At 33.8% G+C, this 24,174-nt stretch overlaps 1 protein-coding gene across 2 annotated transcripts; it reads left to right on the forward strand.

Moving 5' to 3' along the window:
* Nucleotides 1-3,282: 3,282 nt before the first annotated feature.
* Nucleotides 3,283-22,476, forward strand: LOC120425226 (glycine receptor subunit alpha-3). Of its 2 annotated transcripts, XM_039589658.2 has the most exons (7): nt 3,283-3,593; nt 11,972-12,054; nt 15,185-15,639; nt 15,700-15,935; nt 16,002-16,358; nt 16,453-16,479; nt 21,496-22,476. In XM_039589658.2, the coding sequence occupies exons 2-7, from the start codon at nt 11,975-11,977 to the stop codon at nt 21,703-21,705; spliced, it is 1,365 nt and encodes a 454-aa protein (XP_039445592.1). In that variant the 5' UTR covers nt 3,283-3,593; nt 11,972-11,974; the 3' UTR covers nt 21,706-22,476. The 2 variants fall into 2 exon arrangements, with proteins under 2 accessions (XP_039445592.1, XP_039445593.1); XM_039589659.2 differs by lacking the exon at nt 16,453-16,479 and having other exon boundaries at nt 3,285-3,593.
* The last annotated feature ends 1,698 nt before the right edge of the window (nt 22,477-24,174 follow it).

The following is a 24,174-nucleotide window of genomic DNA, read 5'->3' on the forward strand; positions in this document are numbered from 1 at the left end:
TGTTTTATGTTTTATGTTTTATGTTTTATGTTTTATGTTTTATGTTTTATGTTTTATGTTTTATGTTTTATGTTTTATGTTTTATGTTTTATGTTTTATGTTTTATGTTTTATGTTTTATGTTTTATGTTTTATGTTTTATGTTTTATGTTTTATGTTTTATGTTTTATGTTTTATGTTTTATGTTTTATGTTTTATGTTTTATGTTTTATGTTTTATGTTTTATGTTTTATGTTTTATGTTTTATGTTTTATGTTTTATGTTTTATGTTTTATGTTTTATGTTTTATGTTTTATGTTTTATGTTTTATGTTTTATGTTTTATGTTTTATGTTTTATTTTTTATGTTTTATGTTTTATGTTTTATGTTTTATGTTTTATGTTTTATGTTTTATGTTTTATGTTTTATGTTTTATGTTTTATGTTTTATGTTTTATGTTTTATGTTTTATGTTTTATGTTTTATGTTTTATGTTTTATGTTTTATGTTTTATGTTTTATGTTTAATGTTTTATGTTTTATGTTTTATGTTTTATGTTTTATGTTTTATGTTTTATGTTTTATGTTTTATGTTTTATGTTTTATGTTTTATGTTTTATGTTTTATGTTTTATGTTTTATGTTTTATGTTTTATGTTTTATGTTTTATGTTTTATGTTTTATGTTTTATGTTTTATGTTTTATGTTTTATGTTTTATGTTTTATGTTTTATGTTTTATGTTTTATGTTTTATGTTTTATGCTAAAATTTTCGAAATGAAATTTGGAGGTATATTTTTTAACATTTCAAATAGATTTTAAATAGAGGGGTAAACTTTTAGCGGTACTATATGATTCATGGGGATTCACTCTTCTTTGTCATTAGACTTGTAGATTTTTAAAAGCAAGGTAATTTTTATTAAGGGGTTACATACATGTAGTAAATTTCCAAAATTTATATTAAAGCAAAATTGTTAATTGCACTAAAAAGATGATTTCCAATCACTCCTGAAAGTTTCATGAAGATATTTCATGGTTCAAGTTAGTAACAGACGATTTAAGTTTGAAATTTTGCCATGCGCAAAGCGAACTGTCAAACTTTGTGATTTTTTTCTCTTAACACAGAGTTGATTTACGGGTGCCACGATATCTCAAGATGGGATGGACCGAAATAGCTGAAATTTGGGATGAAGACTCTCAGGACATATCCCGTGTGCATGACGAAGCCCGATTTTCAAATTTTGCATTTTAAAATAATACAAAAATCAAAAACTGACGATTTTTAATATGAAAAACTTAAAAATATTAATAACTTTTTATTAAATAAACTTTTAGAAAATCGGCCTTCGTCATGCACACGGAACCGTTTTAGCGAGTCTTCACCAAAATTTTGAGCCGATTTGGTTGAAGCTGTGTTGTGATATCGTGGCACCCGTTTTTTGAAACTGCTTACTTTAAACAGCTAGATCTCGGCAAAGGTACAACTAAATGTCTTCAAATTTGTTTTGTTAAAAGTTGAAAATGTATATATAATGCCCTGAAAACAGATTTACAAAAAATGTAAGTGTGTGCTCATACCAACCTCTGACATTTTTGCCGATTTACATGTATGTAACCCCTTAATAGAGATTTACCATTTTTTTAAGATTGTTACAAATTTTATTGAAAGTTTTTGACCCTCGACTCTGGTTGTTTTTTTTTATTGAGACACAAAAGGAATCACAATTTATTCTGAATAGTTTGCAATCGATTTTACAAGTTGAAAATTAAAATTTCAATTTAATTCAACATTATTTTTCCCCAATAATTTTAAAGAAAATTTTGAAATGGAGAACAAAAAATTGAAATTTAATTTGCAATGGTTTAAAAATTAGCCTTGAATTTTTGAAATTTTGGTAGTTGCATGCATGTTCAAGTTTTTTTAGGGTGGCCAACGCCGTTTAAGGGGGTCCAAAAACAAAATTATTTTCTAAAATTTTAGCAAGTTAAATATTTTTTTCTAAAAATCATAAGCCCGTGCCATTTTTACCGATTTTAGCTCTTTTGAAAGCAAATAAATGGTGATTTGACAGGCTTTTCAGGAAAGGTCTCTGCTTTGAAGGTCTCGTAACCAAATAGTCAATTTTTGAAATATTGTTTTAATATATAAAAACAAGGATTCTTCGACGTGCAAAAACATGAAAATGACGATAATGACGGGATAAAAAACAGCCTTATTCACTAAAACTGCGGTCACTTTGTAATTTAAGTGATGACCTTTACTAACCAAAAGTAGCGTATTTCAATTACGGAAATTTAATTACCTAAAGAGTAAAGTCATCAATGTATTTACAATTAAAAAAAATTGAGACCATTGCAAAAATCAAGCATTTGTTAAATACTTTTCTGAAATAGTATAGAAAATTTTTCGATTTTAAAAGTATTGCATTTTATTGGAAAACTAAAAAGTATCGCTTAAATTTATTCTTCTTAAAAGTATTTCATAACTGTTTATCTTTCATTTAATACATACTGATAGAAATTTATTTTGAGGCAGGTCTTGAAAACATCCCAAACAACCGCACTGGTTACACAATTCACTCAAATTAAACCCTCCGTCAAAAACAAAGTCATTACTCCACAGTAGAGTGCTCTCGAAACTCGCTGTCAATTGCAGGTGAAGCTTTCTTTTTCCTGATTTAACAACCAACAAAAAAAAGCTAAAGAAAATCCCTTTCAACGCTGCCCTTTCGCCAATTCGTCATAACTCCCATCGACGGTACGGAAAATTTCGTCATTACCAAACGAAACTCACCTCAAGTGATGAGTATTTTGGCAGTTCGTTTCCTGCATCCAATTTCCTATGGTCAAGTCCTTTGCCGCATTAGCGCCGCACCAGCAGCAGCTGAGAAAAGGACGTTCCTTTTGTGCTGCACACAACAACAACAATACACCCCCACGTGTACCTCCACCACGTGGCCGATTCTTTCTTACAACTTGTTCTTATTTACATGCTCGCATCGTGGCCATATTGGAAAACCCCGTACTTTTGCCACTTATCCCTCTCATTATCCTTAAGAAGGTGCTGTAAACAACTGGGAGAGGGGGAGAGAGGGGGTAAAGTGGACCACCCCCAACCGAATCCCTTCCTCCCCTTCAAGCAGTGGAGACGACCCATCATCGGCAGTTTCAAACCCCACGATGGACAACAATGGCGAGGATCAAGGACACGTCGTCGCAGCATCTTCCCCCGGGCTCCTTTCTTCGAGAGGGCGCAGTGCTGAACACGAAGTCTATTTAAGCCCGCGCGAAACGGCCGAAACGCTTAGTTCAAATTTTAAACTCGTTCGCGACGGATCGGTCCAAAAAAGTAAGGAGAGAGAGAGGGGAACAAACGGATCAAATCAAAATTGTGGATTTCAGTTTTAGAGGAAGCAATGGAATTAAGTGAAAATTTATGTTTTTGAGTGTAAATTACCTGCAAACACTGCACGGAATTGATGATCAATAGTGATTAAAAAAACAAATAGTGAAAGTATTAATGAAAGAAGCAACTGCAAGTTAGTGAAACCGAACTGAATTTCAGCCAAATTCGGTCATATAATTTGTTGGACCTCCAAACCATAAATAACCAATATTTGTAAGAACCTTTTAAGTTTTCTCAACAAATTTTTGGTGAAATTCTCGCGAATGACCGTTCGTGCAAAACTGAATGCGATTGAATTGCCGAATTGTAGTTCGCCGAATAGAAATTGTGCTCGAGGAGGATTAATATGACTAAATGAGGCAATTCTTTTGAATGGAATTTACGCATTGTGGTTAAATAGCAGACATTGAAGAGCTCTGATATCTATACAAAGTGGATTTATAAACATTATAAAAAATGTTATTCGTTGTTTTTTCATATCTGACATATTTGGCAATCTTTTTTCGATAAAGATGTTTTCAAGTAGTACTTTTTAACCAGTTTTTTTGGTTCAAAATCATGTGAACTATCAGAAAAAAAATAAACTTTAGTACTTTGTTCCAGAAAACCGTAGAAAGTTCAATTTTTCGTGAAATTCTAACGCGTAACCTTATGGGTGGGACAAATTGTACTTGCGTTTTTCTTGGCTTGCTGTTTTTTTTTATATTGGACGGACTCGATTAGACTTTTTAACTAATTAAAAAAACGTTGATAAAAAAGGTTAATACTCCCATTTTTTTTTTCATTGAAAATTAGTTTGGAAATATTAAAATGCTTTGAACAAATATCACCAAGAAATGATACGATTTATTTTTAAATGAAAGTGAACAAAATTTGAATTATGAGTTAAAAACATTTCAAATGACGAACCAAAATTCAAAAAAAAATCTTCAATTTGATAAGCATTTTAAATAATAAAAAGAATCTTAGAAAATGTGAAAAAAATGTTTTAAATTGATACTTTTATGATTTATTTTACGGATGATGTCTGTGCAAAGTTTTTATCATTTATTATATAAATTAATAAAGAATACTGTTAACTTATTAATAAATAAAAGAGGGTTACTTTTCAATGTAGGGGAGAGTGGGGAAACTTGATCCCCGGGGACACTTGATCCCAAGCCTGTATCTCGTCAGCATGTGGGTAAAACAATTAGGTTTGTTCTAGAAAGTTGTGCGAAATTGACTTAAACTCATTGTAGAAAACAAAGAAAAAAATAAAAAAATGATAAGATTGAGTTAAACACATTTTTCTAAAAAGTGCTGCAAAAAACTTCCAAGAGATCTTTTTTCTTTGTTTTGATAAGTATAGAAAACACTAAAAAATAATTCAAAAAAATATTTTTTATACATGGATTGTTTGATAAACATATCAACTCCAAAACCCTTACGCATTTGACGTTAAATTTATCGTCATACTATTTTTGCAATCAATTGTTTAAAAAAGGGCGTTTAGGGAGACTTGATCCTTGCATTTTTACAGTCACTGGAATCAACCTCAAGATTAAATAATTAGGCTGGGTTTTCTTACATAGTTTCCTTTAGTATAGTTGTACATAACTTACTGCAGATTGAACCATTTTTCAAAAGTTTTGTAAACAAAAATTACCAGCTTTTGTAAACATGCTCAATTTTGGTCGAAAAAAGAAAATTTTAAGTTTTTAAATATTTTGCATGCTAAACTTGTTATATTTTGAACACAAACGTACAGGTTTAATGTGAAATTGCTGTAACTTATAGAAAATTCAAAGTTTGGATGAATAAGAAACATTTTGCTTAAGATTTCTTCAAAATGTTTAAAGGGGGATCAAATTACCCCCAACATTTTGAAAATGCCGGCTTAAAATATTTTTTTAAAACGCTTGGCATGATTCGAAGAGTTTATCTGATGAAATACCCTTATCAGCCAAACATAGTTGAATGTTTAAGCTTTCAATTCATGCAAACAGTTCATAGTTTTGTGAGAAATTGACAGAGTTATGTGCGGTACAAAAAAAGGGGATCAAGTCTCCCCACTCTCCCCTATTGTGAAATTTCCATTGACTATGAGATTTGAAATCATATTTTATTTTGTTTTTTTTTTAAGAAAACACAATATATTTGTATATTAAGACAATAACATTTTTTTCAGCAAAATAATAATAAATTATTTATTGAAACACACTACAGCCTTATGAAAATAATCACAAAAGGAAAGTTTTCCGTTAGAAACAGTTAATTTCCAATTTGATAACTTAAGATTGTAGATGGTGCCATTTACTCTTGACGCAATGGATGCCAATGATGAATCTGAATTCTGATCCCAGAAATAGTAAATCTAAATGTAAATGAATCAATATAAGAAAAATGTTCTCACAAACAATAGAAAACATTTTTTTGATCGATGCATTCTAAATATATAGTTTTATATTTTTCAATAGAAAACATGGCCGCCAAACCTTCAATGATATTTTTCAAGGCCTTACGATTTATTTCAAAGATCGTTTTTCTCGAAAATATTTGAAGAATTTTATTTATTCAATTATGTTACTCTAAAAGCATATAGGTATTTTGAAAATATTTTGATAAAACTAATTGGAAACAGGCAAACACAAACAGCTTAGAATCGTGGTCACTTGGAGCGAATTGGTTTGTTTTTAATTAAGCACATTGGTAAAACGTAATCTTGAAAATCCATTAAAAAAGTAAATGTTCTTTGAATTAAGTTTATTTTTTAAATGAGTGGATTCGAAAAAGAATTTTGCTAAATAAATAAAAAATAATACCCAAGGGTTGAAATTCCCAGCTGAACATACACTTGATTCTTTATTATTGTTAATATTTGTCTGGTGCCAAGCTATATATTCTCACCTTTTTTATCAAAAACATAATGGTGTACGGTACTTGAAATTTGAATTGTTTTAAGATCAATGTTAAACTGTTTTAATTTTACAGTTTCACAATAATATCACTTTTGCTCACTAAACTTTTCGAAACATTTTCAATTCTCTACAACCTCCACTGCTGAAAGTTGATCAAGCAAGTTCTTATGTTTTCAAAAAGATCTCTTGATTTTTTAGAATATTAAGACTCACATTTTGTGAGTTTGAAGGTTCGACTTGTTTCGTGTCTCCCTGTCAGGGAAGGTATTTGCCGATGGGCCTCCAAAAAGTTTTTTTAATTTATTTCCTTCCAGTTAAAGAATTTACTACAATCATGTATGGAGCACTCGTAGATATTTTACTAATGAACAACTTTGTAGAACATTGTTTTGTTCTAAACTGAATGCTGTTAACATTAGATCGTAAACAAAAATCCCCTCACCATCGCGAGTGAGGGACGCCGATGGTGGCATTTTTAGACATTGTTTACGCTCTAGTGTCAACAGCATTCACTTTAGAACAAAACAATGTTCTACAAAATTGTTCGTTTGTACAAAATCTACAATTGCTTCATACATCATTATAGTGAATTCTGTAACTGGAAGGTAATAAATCAAACGAGGGCTTCGCGATGGTTTTTTGCCCTTTGCCATCCCTGCTCCCTGTCTATGGTTTAAAAATCTCTTTATCAGTTGACCGTCAATACCTTGGCCGCGTTTTTGACTGACAACTTTATATTTTTCAGTCAAAATAAGCAGGGAAGACTTGATCCCCTTTTTTGTCTCGCACATGACTCTCTTAATTTATCACAAAAACTATGAACTTTTTGCATCAGTTGAAAGCTTAAACAATAAACTATGATGGGCTGATAAGGTATTTGATGAGCTCTTAAAATGAGGTCCTAAAATTCATTTTTTTTTGCGTTACATAAGGCGTCATCCGTAAAGTATGTCACGCTCTGGGCAAGTGTGACATTGCGTGTTATAAGTATAGGAAAAGCGTGACAAAGGGGGGGAGGGGGGGGTAAATTTTGACTAATTTTAGCGTGACGTACTTTATGGATGAAGCCTAATAAAAGAACGCTCCCTAAAGTCTCCCTAAAAACACTTTTTTAAACAATTGATTTATTAATTAAACGTTATGTGCGTAAGGGTTTTGCAGTACTTTTTAGAAATATGTGTGTAACTTAATCTGAACTTTTTTTTTGTATAATACAGTGAGTTTGAGTCCTTTTCCAGAAACATTCTAGAACAAAGCTATTTTTCACCTTCACGCCGACGAGATACAGGCTAGGTATCAAATTCAACGCCAAAGCTAATAATTTTGAATAGAAAAAAATGTGAAATACAAGAAAACATTTAAAAAGTCAAAATATGAAAAACACATTCAGTTATGGCTAAATCTTCATCAAAAGAAAATCTTTTGACGTTCATCAAAAGAAAAAAATCCGTAGGGAGCATGGCTCTTCTCTCTTGCGCACAAAAAAAATGTAAAAGGAATCTCCAAAAATCACCTTGATTATCCGGTGGAACATCTTTTTCACTACTACACTTGCAATTGTAACGGCACACGTCGAAAAATTACCTGTCACTTTTTGTAAATGTGAAATGTTTGTAAACAAAGCGAAATACACAATATTAAGTGGTGCTGACAATGAAATTCACAAAAATTCCTCAACAGATTGATTTTCTCGGAGAAGTTTGGGAGCGATTTACTTATGCGTGATTCGCCTCCTCTCTTTTTCGCGGGTGAAGAAAGTTCGAAATTGATTTTTTTTGCGATTATTTCATCCATGAACACCATATTGGAGGTTGTACAAAAATATTAGAAAACAAAACTTTAAACTGAAAAAGCTGAATGCATTTAAAAAATATATAATAAAGATGGAACTCCTTAAACAAGAGCATAAAAGTTTAGATAACGATGAATGTAGGGTTAGATGAAAATAAAACAAGAATAAATTTCAGCAGATTTTATGCTTTCAAAAAATTTGTAGATTTTTTCAAATGTTTTAAAATTCGAATTTCATACAATTCTGTAAGTTGGCTAATAAAAAATAGATAAAAATATATAGTGCAGAAAATTTCTTTAAAAAAAATGCTATTAATAAGATTCGACTCATTCCAACACTGCTGCAGATGATGCATCGTTTGATGTCGCTCCAAGATGTAGATATCGTGCGTTCCAAGCCTCCTAGATCAGCATCACCTACTGATACGTTGTTGTTCCCTATATGCAGAAATGCATGTTGTAACATACATCCAAGAACCCAAGCGAAAAGTCCTTGACAGGACAGTTCCCTGCTACCCGTTCGTGGCGGCAGCGGCCGGTGTCAGTTCCGTCAATTTCACAAACTTGCCTTCGGTGAAAGACTTTCTTGTTTTTACTCCTTCCAGCATAAAATATGCACCCACAACCCCCGCCCTGCTTGGTATTTATACCCTCTCATCAAAACCAACGAAGAGTGGGTGGGGTCCCCATTCGGTAGGGACAAGTGTATTGTTGAGCATAAGATTATGATGCACTCAGTCGTGCAGAAAAGCAGGCGCAAAAAATAGAGAAGAATGGCCTGTCATTAGACCCACTAAACAAAGGCCCACATCCCATCCTAGTAGCCACTTGTGGAGAATTGCTGACACAGCCACTTGGCCGGAGTGTGGGGCTTGGTCGCGGTGGTGTGGTGAGTGAGAGTAAGAGTGAAAGAGAAAGGACAGTGCCACTTAACTTAGTGTACCATCAGTAGTAGTAGCGGCAGCAGGAGAGGTTTAAATCAGTGCGTTTAGTGTAGACCGTAAAATGTGGTTGGGGTGTTTAAATTTTGCTGAAGAATTTCAGTAATTTAATTATTATTAATTATTTACTTAAATTATGAATAATGATGTTTCTTAACTTAACACATTTTAGACTCTTACATATTTACAATGATTAAGGGGTTACATATAAGTAAAAAGTCAAAAATGTCAGAGGTTGGTATGAGCACACATTTAAACTTTTTTTTTTAATCTTTTTGCATGGCATTATTTTACATTTTCATCTATTAACAAAATAAATGTGAAGACATTTGGATGTACCTTTGCCTAAATATAACTATTTTAAGTTAGCAGTTTCAAAAAACGGGTGCCACGATATCTCAACACTGCTTTGACCAAATCGGCTCAAAATTTTGGTGAAGACTCGTTAAACCAGTCCTGTATGCATGACGAAGGCCGTTTTTCAAAAACTTAATTTTAAAAAAAGATACAAATATGTTTACGTTTTTCATACAAGAAATCGTCAGTTTTTGATTTTTGTTTTTTTTTTAAGCAAAATTTCATAATCGGGCTTTGTCATGCACACAGAATATGTCTAGAGAGTATTCACCCCAAATTTCAGTGAATTTGGTCCATCCCATCTCGAGATATCGTGCTGCCCATAATTGAAAATTCGGCTATTATGCCAAATCAGGTATTCCGAGAAAAACGCGTTTTAGTGTTTGTCACCAAATCTTCGTCAAGGCAATTTCCCATTAGAGTGGCATATTAGCCGTTTGGTTTTTCGCATCGGCAGCCAAGTCTATACACTATTTCAGTGAAATTCAAGGTTCAGAAGATGCGTTGGAACATCCTCTATCATCTGGTGCTAATATCTCGTTTTTGTCAAAAGTGGATATTAGCCGTTTTTTCAATGGTGGGCAGCGTGGCACCCGTAAATCAATTCGGTGTTTACCCAGGCAGACGGTAATAACAAAATTCATGCCATTTCAATAACAAATACTGTTAAAATAACAAAAAGTGTTATGGGATATTCTTGCATAATCCATTTTTGAATAAGACTTTAATAACAATTTAAGTTATCATAACAAAAATTGTTATTGGTCTGATATGGGTTGAAAGCCAAAACAACTTTGGAATAACATTTTTTGTTATGGAAAAATAACTTCAACTGTTATTGGGATGATCGGATTAGTTGTTAAAATAACAAAAAATAATAACAAAGATTTGTTCGCAGAATAACTAAAAATGTTATAAGTCTGTTATTACAATAACAATCCAATAACAAAAAAATCATAACGGCGAATAACAAATCTTGTTATAAATAACATAAAATGTTATTGGCCTAGTATTTTCCAATATCAAAAAATGTTATTCCCGCGTTATTTCCGTCTGCTCGGGAATGGCAGAACAAATATTTTTCGAAATTGCAGCTGAATCAGCTTGCATTTTTTCATCACCGCCATTTTGGCCGCCATCTTGGATTTAAAAATTCTAAATCACTTTAGAGTAGTTTAGGGGTTATACTAAAGCTCAAAAATCAAAAATAAGACAACGAAAATTCAATTATCCGAAGTGAAATTTTGCCAAGGCCTTCGGATAATCGAGTCTGGACTGTATTTAGTTCTTTTAAAGAAATTTGCTGATCCATTTGGTGTATTCGGCAAAGTTTCAGGTATGGATAAGGACTCACTGGAAAAAAAATGAAACACCGTAAAAAATTTTTGGTGATTTTTAAATTCACCTTTCGTCACAAACACTTGATTTGCAAACAAACTCAATATTTTTTGATATATTTTAGGGGACATCAAATGCCAACTTTCCAGAAATTTCCAGAATAGGCAAAAATCTTTGACCGAGTTATGAATTTTTGAATCAATTTTAAATAAATAAAAAAAATCGAAATACTGGTCGCAAAAAATTATCAACTTCATATTTTGATGTAAAATCGAATTTGCAGTCAAAAAGTTCTAAAGTCAAATTTTGATAAAGTGCACCTTTTTCAAGTTATAGCCATTTTTAAGTAAAAAACATTCGTGAAATTTACCGATCTTTTCGAAAACAATATTTCAATTTTTTTATCAGGACTAACATTTCAAAAGGGCGTAATATTGAATGTGGGGAGACTAAGAAAACCTAAATTTTCCTGTTTTTAAATCATTTCGATTTTATCATTTTTTTATTGTTAAATTTAAACAAAAGCAAATATCTACAAAGGCTTCATCCATAAAGTACGTCACGCTAAAATCAGCCAAAATTTACCCCCCCTCCCCCCTTTGTCACGCTTTTCCTATACTTATAACATGCAATGTCACACTTGCTCAGACCCCCCCTCCCCCCCTAGAGCGTGACATACTTTATGGATGACGCCAAAGTGGTTGAATAATACCCCCAACATTTTTGAAATATACATTGCAAGATTTAAGGTAAATTTATAGATTTGAAGGAATTTACTTGTAAATTGAACTAAAATGAAGAAACTGTAATACCTAATCATTTTCAAACGTCCCAGACTGCGGGGAACCCCCAGTTCCAAGAAACATAGAGAAGAAAAGGTGTCCTCGACAAATTTATTCATCACATTTCGTCACAGATTTTTTTTTCTCCGCCAGGAGAGCCACATTTGATGAGTCTGCTAATAGCTTTCGAGAGCCTTTTCATACTGGTGACGTTAATCGGTTGTCTGCTTCTTTTTCTGTTCGCCGACTAATTTTTTACGGTCATCGACTATCGCGAGGAAAATTTACTCTCTTTTCAACGACGAGGATGTTTGGACTGTGATAACGGTTGTATTTCACGAGAATCGCCAAGTATCTTGATCTTCGTGGAAGATACACGATTTTTGAAATGATGTCTGATAAGGTTTTGCATGCTGTTTTTTTTTTCTTTCTACACATTTTCCCGGACAATCTGCGGGGGGATCTGCTGAATCGACGGATAGGTCATGCAATTAGACTATGATATCCTGCTAACGTTCACTGTACTGACAGCATGTATCACAAGCATCGCCGGAGAGAACTACCAGTAAGTAAAATAGAAGAGTGCTGCTAGATTTTTGATTACTTATTTTTTTATTATCCCCCCTTTTTCGCAATCATTACGGCTCAATATTTATTTTGGGGCAATTCCAGCTCAAATCAGAAATTTTCTGGGTCTTTTGTACCCGATCCTGTCCGATTTCAATAAAACTTTGTAGAAATGTTATCCTAGGCTTATATAAGTTATTTTTATGTATATTGAGCCAATTGCACTCGAAAATGACATTTGAGAAGGGCATTAGTTATTTAGGTACTTATTTTTGTATTTCGTAATTTAGAAATTACTGTAACTCGAAGCCGTTGCTTCGTATCAAAAAACGGTCAAACACAAACTTGCAGGAAATTGGAAGGGCATTCTGAAAAAAAATACATTGAAAGAAAAATACATTCCACTTCTTTGTGAATTTTCGATTTTTCAGTTTAAAAGTTAAATTTTAAGGTGATGTCACGATTTGAGTCGTGTGGTGTTTGTGGGGGAGATCGGTGGGCGAATCGACGCGAGAATCCGCGAGAAAGTAATAGAAGTTCCTTAATTTTTTTGATAGAAGGCTTCGCGTTGTCGTGTATATGTTGAATTTCATTTCGTTTTGAAAGCCCTTCCCATAGCATCGTTGCTCGGATGGCACGCCGACGGTAAGAAGTAAAAAAATTACGGGATTGAGTTTATAATTAAGTTCTTCTAGCGTCGAAGATCGGAAAGCAACGATTATGTTTCACTATCTGGTCATATTATCTACCGCCGCCGGTTTAGTTCGTTTATGTTATTGTTTTAATTTCATTACAATCGGTTACGTGGTGTCCTCTTTTCTTGTAGTTCAAATCTGTTGATTGTAAAAATGTATTCCAACGGGCAGTTCTAGGATTAACTCATCAAACTTTCCATTTTATAAGGAAGAACTTGTTTTAAATTTTACTCGCGTTATCGTATAAACAGTAAAAATATACTGATAAGTCCAGCCCATAGCAATACTGCTCGGTTGGCACGCGTTCGATTAAAAAAACTTTCTAAATAATCAATTATGTATCTTTCCGCAGCCGGCTGCCTAAGATTTTTAAAATTTCAACAGATAAACAAATTTCTTATGGTCGCATCACCTACCACAGTGAATCCTGACCTCATACCCATCTTACTAACCCCTCAAAACTCATGTGATACTTTGTCGGAGACGCAGTCGATTTAGCGGTCCCATCACTCAAGTATCGGACTAACATTCCCATCCACTTCCCCGTGTCTTACCACTGGTCGCGGCCGGCTTCGGTATTGATCAGCATGATAGGGATCTTTGAAAATTGCGAAGGGGTGATGATTGGTTCCTACTTTTCAATAACGAAGTAGCAGCTACGGGTAGACACCAATGCTATGCTAAATTTTAAGGTGCTGTCACGATTTTTTTTCGATCAAAATTATTAAGGAAATAGCCTAAGATGTTACAAAAAGCTTCACAAAAAATGCAGGATGATATGTCTCTCCTAAAAAAATACAAAAATCATTTGCTACAATTGTTTTTTTAAGGGGTTACATACATGTAGAAAATCTCAATATTTCATAGTTCCGAATATTTATTAAATCCTTTAAAAAGATGCATTCCAAACACTCCTGAAAGTTTCATGAAGATATGTCATGATTTAAGTGAGTAGAAGACGATTTAAGTTTAAACTTTTGCCATGCGCAAAGCGGACTATCAAACTTTGTGAGCGTTTTTCTCGGAACACCGAGTTGATTTACGGGTGCCACGATATCTCGAGATGGGATAGACCAAACTGGCTGAAATTTGGGGTGAAGACTCTCAAGACATATTCCTTGTGTATGACGAAGCCCGATTTTGAAATTTTGTTTTAAAAAAAAATACAAAAATCAAAAACCTAACGAATTTTTATATGAAAAAACAAAAATATTTTTATCAAAATCAAAAATCAAATTATTCGCTCTACATCATTGACTTGGCGTTCTCGATTGCGAGATTCCTACTCAAAACTAGGTGTTCGAAGGCTTGATTGTTGAGGCAATTGCAAACCTCTTTTTACACGAACTGACGACCTTTGGATTGTTAGTCCAACTGCCTATCAGCGACTCCACCGAGACAAGACCCAGGGAGACGACTCCTACACCTGGACTGAGCTAACGACCTAACCTTTTTAGGTTAGTCCGGGGCCAACATTTACTCCCCGTCCGACGGAAGCCGTGATCAGACAAATCTCGTCTCGAAAAATGCCACCGGGACCTTCTGGGATCGAACCCAGGCCGACTTGGTGAGAGGCAACCACGCTTACCCCTACACCACGGTTCCACGGTATTTTTATATTTTTTTTAAATAAACTTTTTTTAATTTCTAGCCGATTTGGTCAAAGCAGTGTTGAGATATCGTGGCATCGTTTTTTGAAACTCCAGAGTTTTTTTTTTAAAGGACCTATAAGCTATTGTCTTTCATATGTTTATAGGACCTATCCAAAAAAACTCTAGAACTGCTAACTTCAAATAGCTATATCTCGGCAAATATACAACCAAATGTGTTCAAATTTATTTTATTGATAGATGAAAATGTATATTTCAATGCCCTGAAAACAGATTTAAAAAAAGTTTAAGCGTGTGCTCAAACCAACCTCTGAAATTTTTGCCGATTTACATGTATGTAATCCCTTAAGTGGTCTAAACGTCAAAATTTGTAAAAACCTACAGTGGGAATCAATTCTCCAGACAACTTTACATAAAAGTCTCTATATTGACCATTGTCCTAAGTCCAAACCCCGGTTTTAAAAATAAAAATAATGGAAAAACAGAGGATATCGCCTTTTTTTTGGTTTATGGCAATTTCTTTATGACAGACTTGATTTTTCAGTCTCGTAAATATTTTTACCGGAAAGCTCTTCCAATTTCCCATATGTTTGGGCTCTATATGATGTTTATTTTTAATTAAAACCTATTTATGTTTACTTTAATTTAGTTTCCTTTTGTTTTAGGTGTTTCTTATATCTCATTTTATGGCTCATTTTCTGTTTCTTTTACTTTGATGATACTTTTTCGCGTTTATTGTTTCTTTGAAAATGCTATAATCATTATCTCAAAATTAGCAATAACATGAGATATCTCCTGCGAACTCCCCCACCTTCCATTGCAGAACCGGTCTCACCTTCAATGACATCCTTCCGGAAGATCCCAAGCTGTACGACAAAATGCGCCCGCCAAAAAAGGAAGGCCAGCCGACGACGGTGCTGTTCCACGTCACGGTCATGGGACTGGACTCGATCGACGAGACGTCCATGACGTACGCGGCGGACATCTTCTTCGCGCAAACCTGGAAGGACCACCGGCTGCGGCTGCCGGAGAACATGACCTCCGAGTACCGGCTGCTGGAGGTCGAGTGGCTCAAGAACATGTGGCGGCCGGACTCGTTCTTCAAGAACGCCAAGTCGGTCACGTTCCAAACGATGACCATCCCCAACCACTACATGTGGCTGTACAAGGACAAGACGATCCTGTACATGGTGAAGCTGACGCTGCGGCTGTCCTGCGCCATGAACTTCCTGATCTATCCCCACGACACCCAGGAGTGTAAGCTGCAGATGGAGAGTCGTGAGTATTTTTTGGGGGGGAGTTTCTGGTAAACAGATGTTCAGGCTTTTCCTCTTGCAGTCTCTCACACCACCGACGATATGATCTTCCAGTGGGACCCGGAGGTACCGCTGGTCGTGGACGAGAACATCGAGCTTCCCCAACTGGCGTTGCTGCGGAACTACACGGCCGACTGTACCCAGGTGTACTCGACCGGTAACTTCACCTGTCTGGAAGTGGTATTTGAGCTGAAACGTCGTCTCGGCTACTATCTCTTCCACACGTACATCCCGACCTGTCTGATTGTCATCATGTCGGTAAGATCAACGACCATTTCCACCCCACATCAATATCTGTAAACCCAACATTCTCCCCCTAACCAGTGGGTCTCGTTCTGGATCAAACCGGAGGCCGCCCCAGCTCGCGTGACCCTCGGAGTGACATCACTGCTGACCCTTTCGACGCAACACGCCAAATCGCAAGCCTCCCTACCCCCGGTGTCCTACCTGAAGGCCGTCGACGCGTTCATGTCCGTCTGTACGATCTTCGTGTTCATGGCCCTGATGGAGTACTGCCTGGTCAACATCGTACTGGGCGACTCGGAACCCCCGACGCCCCCAAAACCACACCCGCCGCCCAAACTGGACCGGTTCATCGACCTGGCCACGACGCGGAACGGCAAACGGGGCAGCCGGAATCTCGAAAACAACGAAGTCACGGTCAACACGTTCCAGCGACAGGTACGGTTCCGCTTTGAAATTTCCATGCAATCATTGCCAAGAAGTCATACCGACATGCACCTTTTTCTTCTTTGTTTTCTTGTGTGTTTTCTAGTTGGCAGAGCTGCCGCCAGGAGTGCTAGTAGGCAGTTTGTTAAACTATTCTCGCTGTGATAATAATTGGCTTTGTTGCATGTTTTTGTTCAACTAAATTCTTTTAAAATTATTTATTTATTATACGCTAACGAAGTACTATGCGTCTCCATTAAAATCGTTAATATAAAACAACATTGTCGAGCATTTCGACATCGTCGTGCTATCTTTTCATGCTTTTTGACGTTCCGAGAGATACGCGTTTTAACGTTTGACCTTGAATAAACAAAAATAAGAGCACGCAATGTAAACAATAACAAACACGTTTTGTTTGGTTGACCATTCTGGGCATTGTTCAAAATGGGGGTTTAATTTGGTTGCCAGAGTCTCGAGTTATAATTACAAATGTTTACGGTAGTCGGTCATTTGCGTGTGTCAAACGCGTTCCCATACATTTTCTATGTCAAAAAAGTAATTTCGCATTAGTTTTCCATACAAGTCTCCATCTAATTTTGAGGGCTGGGTGGGTAAACATTCGAAAATCTTTATTTTTAGTAGGCATTTCTTGTCGATTTGGTGACTTCAGCAAAGTTGAACATTCCAAAATAATAGGCAACACGGCAAAAATTAACAAAGAATTTCATATTTTGCCACTTGGAACTAAATTCGCAAAATACGTGTATTTTTCTAGATTTTTGGTGTATTTATTTTATTGAACTAAGAAAAGCATTTTTTTCGCTAGAGAATAAAATGGTGCAAAATCTGGTGCAAAGTTATGATTTTATGAAAACCCTACACAAAAAAAAAGTCAATTTTCGTAATCGTGAATTAAGTTCACGAATGTGAGTACCACGAAGGAATTTATTCATGAGTATGGTGCATTTGCACTATAAACGTGCATATATTCCTTCGTAGTTCTCGCATTCGTGAAATTAATTCACGATTTCGAGAATTGATTTTTTCCCGTGCCTTTCTTTAGTAAGAAAGGCAAAATGTAAGATTTTTTGAAAGATAACGACATATAATCACACCAAATTTTAAAATATTTTATTAGATGCAAAACCAACCAATTGAAAGTGACTTTGCTGATCTCTTTTTAAAAAATAAGAAAAAAATCATTTTAGCGTTTAAAACATATTTTATGGAGGGTTGCAACCCTGCAAAACATATTTTCGAAATCGAAGAAAATTAGCTTTTATTATGTTTACTTTATTGATTGAATCACTACCTAGTTGCTGAAATTCAGACTTTTAAAGATGTTATTTATTTGGAGAAATCTTTTTCTCAGTGTCATCTAGTTAGCCTTAATGAAACGTTTGCCAAATTATTTTTCAAAGATCTATGGACGAAAATCCATTTTCCAGAGAAGTGCTCCTAGTACTTAGTACCTCAAGAAGTAGTTTTCCATAAATTTTAAAAGTTTCAAAAGATAGGTAACTATAATTATGAAAACATTCATAAATGGGGTTATGTAAATACTCTCAAAGTGGCATAATTTTCTTAAATAAAATGATTTCGAATTTGAAAACGGATTTTTTTGACAATTTTACACTAAGAATAGTTAACATTAGTTTCTACGTTATAAGTTTTAAGTATTATTGAAACAAAAATCAAAGATATCTTCAGATTTGTAGGCATTTTCAGTAGAACAGTTTTCTTAGTAAATGTGGAAATTTATGAATCATGCTACAAAATTGGTATTCGTGGCTACAAAAAATATATTGTTATGCAAAAAAATCAAATTGTTATAAATGTTGATAAAAGTTAATTAATTTGATTCAATTTTTATTTAATTTTATTAAAAGTCAATAAGCTCAGTTACACAAACATAAAAAAAAACAATGAAAAACATTACTAGTGAATAATGATCAATTTTAAATTTTTTTTTTTAACCATTCAAAATAAACTTTTTTGAAACAACGTACTTGAACATTGTGTGACCTCAACTCGCCGTATTATATAATTATATAATAAATATTATCTCTATATATATAAAAAAAATTCGATGGATTTGTTCGAACGCGAATCAGTTGAACACGGGGCGTCGGATCGAGGTGCTCTTTGTTGCGTTGGGTTCGTATAAGCCCAAGGAAGGTTTATACGCTAACTAATTGACACTTTGGCCACTCTGGAACCGATTCTGGAGCATCGGTAAATTGTATGGAAAAAGCTACGTAAAATCAAATTTTGATCACAGGAGGCTGAAGTCAAAAACGTCAACAAACGAAGGCAGAACGAAGTTTGTCGGGTTAGGCTTGTATAATTATAATACATCTTATAGGGGAAATATACCCATTTTAATCACACTAAGCCGTTCGACCGATTCTCATCACTTTTGCAGTTTTCCGCTATTAAATAAACATTTTCAGATGTATCAACAATGGAGAGTTGCTTGCTCACTTTTATTTGAGCTATTTATTACTTTGGATCATTCAAAAACACTGTATGAAAGCTGTAATTCATGATCAAAGTGCTGATAGGCCGATAATAGAAATAGGCTGAGAAAGGGTATAGTTCCCCTATATTACACCATCTACAAATGAGAAGTATTTTTATGATAACATTAGTCTCCGCCACAAACGACGTTAGATTTGAGTTTGTTGAAAAATTGTTTAAAATAAAAAAAGTTTTTTTGCAATGTTAGAATCAAATATTCCCAATGTATCACGTTTTTTTTTTTTTTTTGAGCATCGATTGTTTAAAAGAGGTGTTTTTGAAAAATGAAATACATTTTTGAGTAATTATTTTCTAAAGTGTTGACAAATAAGGCTATGGTTCAAAATTATATTTTTTTTCGTATTTTTAAGGTAAAAAGTAAATTCAACCAAAAAATTATCACGAAAAAAAATTTCGATTATGATTACAGTGAAACCTCTTTCTACGCGGTGGCGTTACGCTTTTTATTTCGTTGATTTCTCTTAAACCATACAATATTACAAACTAAAACCATACAAACCTACAAACTGCTTTTAAAAGATTGCAAAAACGTTTTGTCGTTCCACAGAAATCGTCGAAATAAAATGCGTAACGCCACCGCGTAAAAAGAGGTTTCACTGGTAACAGTTAAGTTATAAGTAAGATTTGACGAAAATAAAAAAAAATAGCGAAAAAAACATGGGTACCAACTCTACCAACTCACACAGCAGTTCTTTTTTTTTTTTTTGTTGGGTTGAGACCACTGCGACCATGACTTTGATCTATTGCGGTGTACCCACAGCAGTTGCCCCGACCCCTCTTCGATTTGCGTGAAACTTTGTCCTAAGGGGTAACTTTTGTCCCTGATCACGAATCCGAGGTCCGTTTTTCGATATCTCATGACGAAGGGACGGTACGACCCCTTCAATTTTTGAACATGCGTAAAAAAGTGGTGTTTTTCAATAATTTGCAGCCTTAAACGGTGATGAGATAGAAATTTGGTGCCAAAGAGACTTTTATGAAAAATTGTACGCCCGATTTGATGGCGTACTCAAAATTCCGAAAAACGTATATTTCATCAAAAAAAAAACACTAAAAAAGATTTAAAAATTTTCCCATTTTCCGTTACTCGACTGTAAAAAATTTTGGAACATGTCATTTAAAGGGAAATTTAATGTACTTTTCGAATCTACATTGACCCAGAAGGGTCATTTTTTTATTTAGAACAAAATTTTTCATTTTAAAATTTCGTGTTTTTTCTAACTTTGCAGAATTATTTTTTAGAGTGTAACAATGTTCTACAAAGTTGTAAAGCAGACAATTACAAAAAGTTTGATATATAAACATAAGGGGTTTGCTTATAAACATCACGAGTTATCGCGGTTTTACGAAAAAAAGTAAAAAAGACCAAACATTCAATATTACGCCCTTTTGATATGTTAGTCTTGATTTAAAATTTTTGAAAATATTTTTTTCGAGGAGATCGGAAAATTTCACGAATGTTTCATAATTTAACATTGTAAATAGGACCATTAGTTGCTGAGATATCGACATTGGAAAATGGTGGGTTGTTTGGGTGAGACTTAGAAAACATCAATTTTCTTGTTTTTAAACCTTTGCATGGCAATATCTCAGCAACTAAGGGTCGTATCAACAAAATCCGAAAAAGCAGAATATAGAGAATTTTCTCAGCTTTTCAAAAATATTTTTTTCAAAAGTGGGCAAACATGGGCACTATTTTTAAAAAATCAATAACTGCGACTATTTTGAAAAAAGTTACATAAAAATGGCTATAACTTGAAAACGGTGCCTTTTATCAAAATTTCACTAGAGTACTTTTTGATTGCAAATTCAATTTTACATCAAAAAATGAAATTGAAAAATTTTTGCGACCAATATTTCGATTTTTTGAAAAAAAATTAATTAATTCAAAAAATCAAAACTCGGTCAAAGATTTTTTGCCCATTCAGGAAATTTCAGAAAAATTTGGCATTTAATGTCCTCTAAAACATATAAAAAAATAAAAAAAATAAAAATAGTGTTTTTTGCAAATCAAGTTTTAGTGACAAAAATTTAAATAAAAAATCACCAAAATTGTTTTTACCGTGCATAATTTTTTTTCATTGTAGTCCATATCCATACCTACAACTTTGCCGAAGACACCAAATCGATCAAAAAATTCCTTCAAAAGATACGGATTTTTGAATTTTCACACATCATTTTTGTATGGACAGCTGCCAAATTTGTATGGAAAATTATATGGACAAACTAATGATGCAAAATGGCTTCTTTGGGCATACCGAAGGCACCGAAAAAGTTTCAGCCGGATTAAAAAATAAAAAAAAATAAAGAAAAAAGACCGATTCCGTAGAGAACTGCTCATTATATTTTGAATAAAAATCAAAAATCTTCTGCCATTTTGTTGTCCCCTTTATTTTTTTTGGAAATCAGCCAAACTTAGACCAATGCGCCTAAATATAGAATTATTAAAGTTTAAAAAATAAACAAAAAAATAAAACACCGGAAAAGTACTCTAATCAAAACCTAAAACGTCATCTCACTCTGCAAAGTCATAAAAAATGAAATAAATTAGAAATCGCCAAAATAAACTTTAAAATTGAAGCAACCCCCCACTATCTCTTCCATCCAGGAAAGCACCCTGCTGCTGTCACCGGTTCCGCACATCCAGGCGATACCACCCCCGCCGGCCAAACCGGCCTCCGCAATTCCGAAGCTTACGCCGGCCCAGATCCGGCTCAAGCGTGCCATCAACATCGATCGGTTCTCGCGGGTGTTCTTTCCGCTGCTGTTTACGCTGCTCAACCTCGCCTACTGGATCATGTTCTACGAGTACATCTAAATGACACAGCTGAATCTTGAGAAATTATCTCGTCAACAATTTCGTAGTGTATAGTAGGTCTAGAACACATCAAATACAGGATTACTGTAAACGTCAATTTTTTGTAGCGCACTTAACCTAGGAGAAGAAATTCAACTTACACCGATAACCAAGACTGAAACGAGCTGTGTTTAGTCTTGGATATTGGTGTATGGTATTAAACGTATCGTGAAACAAAAGACAAAATAAAATGTAAATTACTGAAGCACCATGCGCCTCCAAGTGACGATTTCAAACCGGTAGAGAAGCGGAACCATGAGCGGAACGCAACTGAAAATAACAAACAAACAAATATCAAACATGCAATAGCTGGTATACGAACCATAATTTTAATAATACAAACAAAAAACTCTAACTGATAAACTGAATAGCCGGCAAAGATGGCACAATTTAGCTCGTTTGTTGTGTTAAAAAGGCACTGCAAGCTTGCGAGTTTAATATTTTGTAAAAATAAAAAAGAAGTTAGGCATTCCATATAGGGTGAACTGAGCATCAAATTAAAGATTCAATTACAATAATGATACTATTAAACTGTTTAATCTAGATCGTACATTCGTATATAAAGCCGTAAGGAATTAATAACTGAAGCAAAAAAGAACAAAATATCAAACAGAGGCAATGTATTTAGGGTAAACTGTTAAAATTATACGTATAAGATAAAATCAGTGTAACTTTTGTAAATAGCAACCAGGAAATTAATAAAGAGTTTATCAAATTGGTTTGTTACTAGAATCCGTTGTTTTTCTTTTCCTTTAGTAAGGTGGGTTTTCACTGTGTGGAGAAAGTTCGATGCAATCTTGTAAAAACACAATTTTTACTTCTGTCGACAGTGTCAACTTTAAAATGTGTTAATTGGGTCCTAAAATGAAGCTTAGATTGCTGATATTATTGTTTACAGCGATAAAGCTTATTTTTCTGAATACAATGACCCTTTGTACGACCACAAAAAGTTTAAAATGGATTTTTAAATCAATTTTGAAAAATTATCCTCGCGGTCCTTCTTGACAGAAAAGCTCCTACTTGACAGCTCGTTCCAAGGGTACCATAGTTGATCCATCGGAAAAATGTTGTCTTGTCAATATATTTTTTGCATTAAAATTAAAAAAAGTGATCAGAAATGGTTTTTAATCGTGTTTTTTACCGTTGTACATAAAAATTGACATAGGGCTTTAATACCCAATTAAAGATTCAAGTATTCGGACTGCAGTTGAGTAATTCTCTACAAAATCGGTATTTTTTAATTTTAATTTTTGTATTTTTTAATCCAACTGAAACTTTTTTGGTGCCTTTGGTATGCCCGAAGAAGCCATTTGCATCATCAGTTTGTCCATACAAATTTGGAGGCTGTACATACAAAAATGATATATAAAAATTCAAAAATCTGCATCCTTTGATAAATTTTTTTAATCGATTGGGTGTCTTGGGCATAGTTGTAGGTATGGATAAGGACTACACTGCAAAAAATGATACACGGTAAAACAAATTTGGTGATTTTTTATTTCACTTTTTGTCACTAAAACTTAATTTGCAGAAAAAAAAACATTTTTTTTATGTTTTAGGGGACATCAAATGCCAACTTTTCAGAAATTTCCATAATGTGCAAAAAATGTTTTGGCTGAGTTATAACTTTTTGGATCAATACTGATTTTTAAAAACAATCGAAATATTGGTCGCACAAATTTTTCAACTTCATTTTTCGATGTGAAATCGAAATTTTCAATCAAAACGTACTTTAGTCAAAATTTGATAAAGTGCACCGTTTTCAAATTATAGCCATTTTTATGTAACTTTTTTGAAAATAATCGCAGTCATTATTTTTTTTAAATAAGTGCTCATGTTTGCCCACTTTTGCAAAAATTATTTTTGAAAAGCTGAGAAAATTCTCTATATTTTGCATTTCCTAATGTCGATATCTCAGCAACTAATGGTCCGATTTTCAATGTTAAAATATGAAACATTCGAGAAAATTTTCCGATCTTTTCGAAAAAAATATTTTCAATTTTTTTTTATCAAGACTAACATTTTAAAAGGACGTGATATTGAATGTTTGGACCGAAATCTCAGAGAATTGCTCAGTTAAGGAAGATCTCATGTTGAACGCTCACACACAATGTTGTTACAATTGGGTCCTAAAATGAAGTTTAAATTTGTGATATTATTGCTCATAACGATAAAGCTAATTTTTCTGAGTACAATGACCCTTTGAACGACCACAAAGGATTTAAAATTGATTTTTAATTGAATTTAAAAAATTAAATTCATGGTCCTTCTTGACAGAAAAGGTCCTACCAGACAGCACGTTCCAAGGGGACCATAGTTTATCAATCGAAAAAATGTTGTCTTGTCAATATTTTTTTGCATTTAAATAAAAAAAAATGATTAGAAATGGTTTTTAATCGTGTTTTTTACCGTTATACATAAAAATTTACA

The sequence above is a fragment of the Culex pipiens genome, chromosome 3 (assembly GCF_016801865.2).
Source record: "Culex pipiens pallens isolate TS chromosome 3, TS_CPP_V2, whole genome shotgun sequence".
NCBI lineage: Eukaryota > Metazoa > Arthropoda > Insecta > Diptera > Culicidae > Culex > Culex pipiens.

Bases quoted from the DNA above. Each gene is read 5' to 3' on its own strand.
- LOC120425226 (XM_039589658.2), top strand. From the start codon at position 11,975: ATGCAATTAGACTATGATATCCTGCTAACGTTCACTGTACTGACAGCA. The intron at 15,640-15,699 runs GTGAGTATTTTT...TTCCTCTTGCAG, and splicing joins TAAGCTGCAGATGGAGAGTC to TCTCTCACACCACCGACGAT. The intron at 16,359-16,452 runs GTACGGTTCCGC...TGTGTTTTCTAG, and splicing joins TCAACACGTTCCAGCGACAG to TTGGCAGAGCTGCCGCCAGG.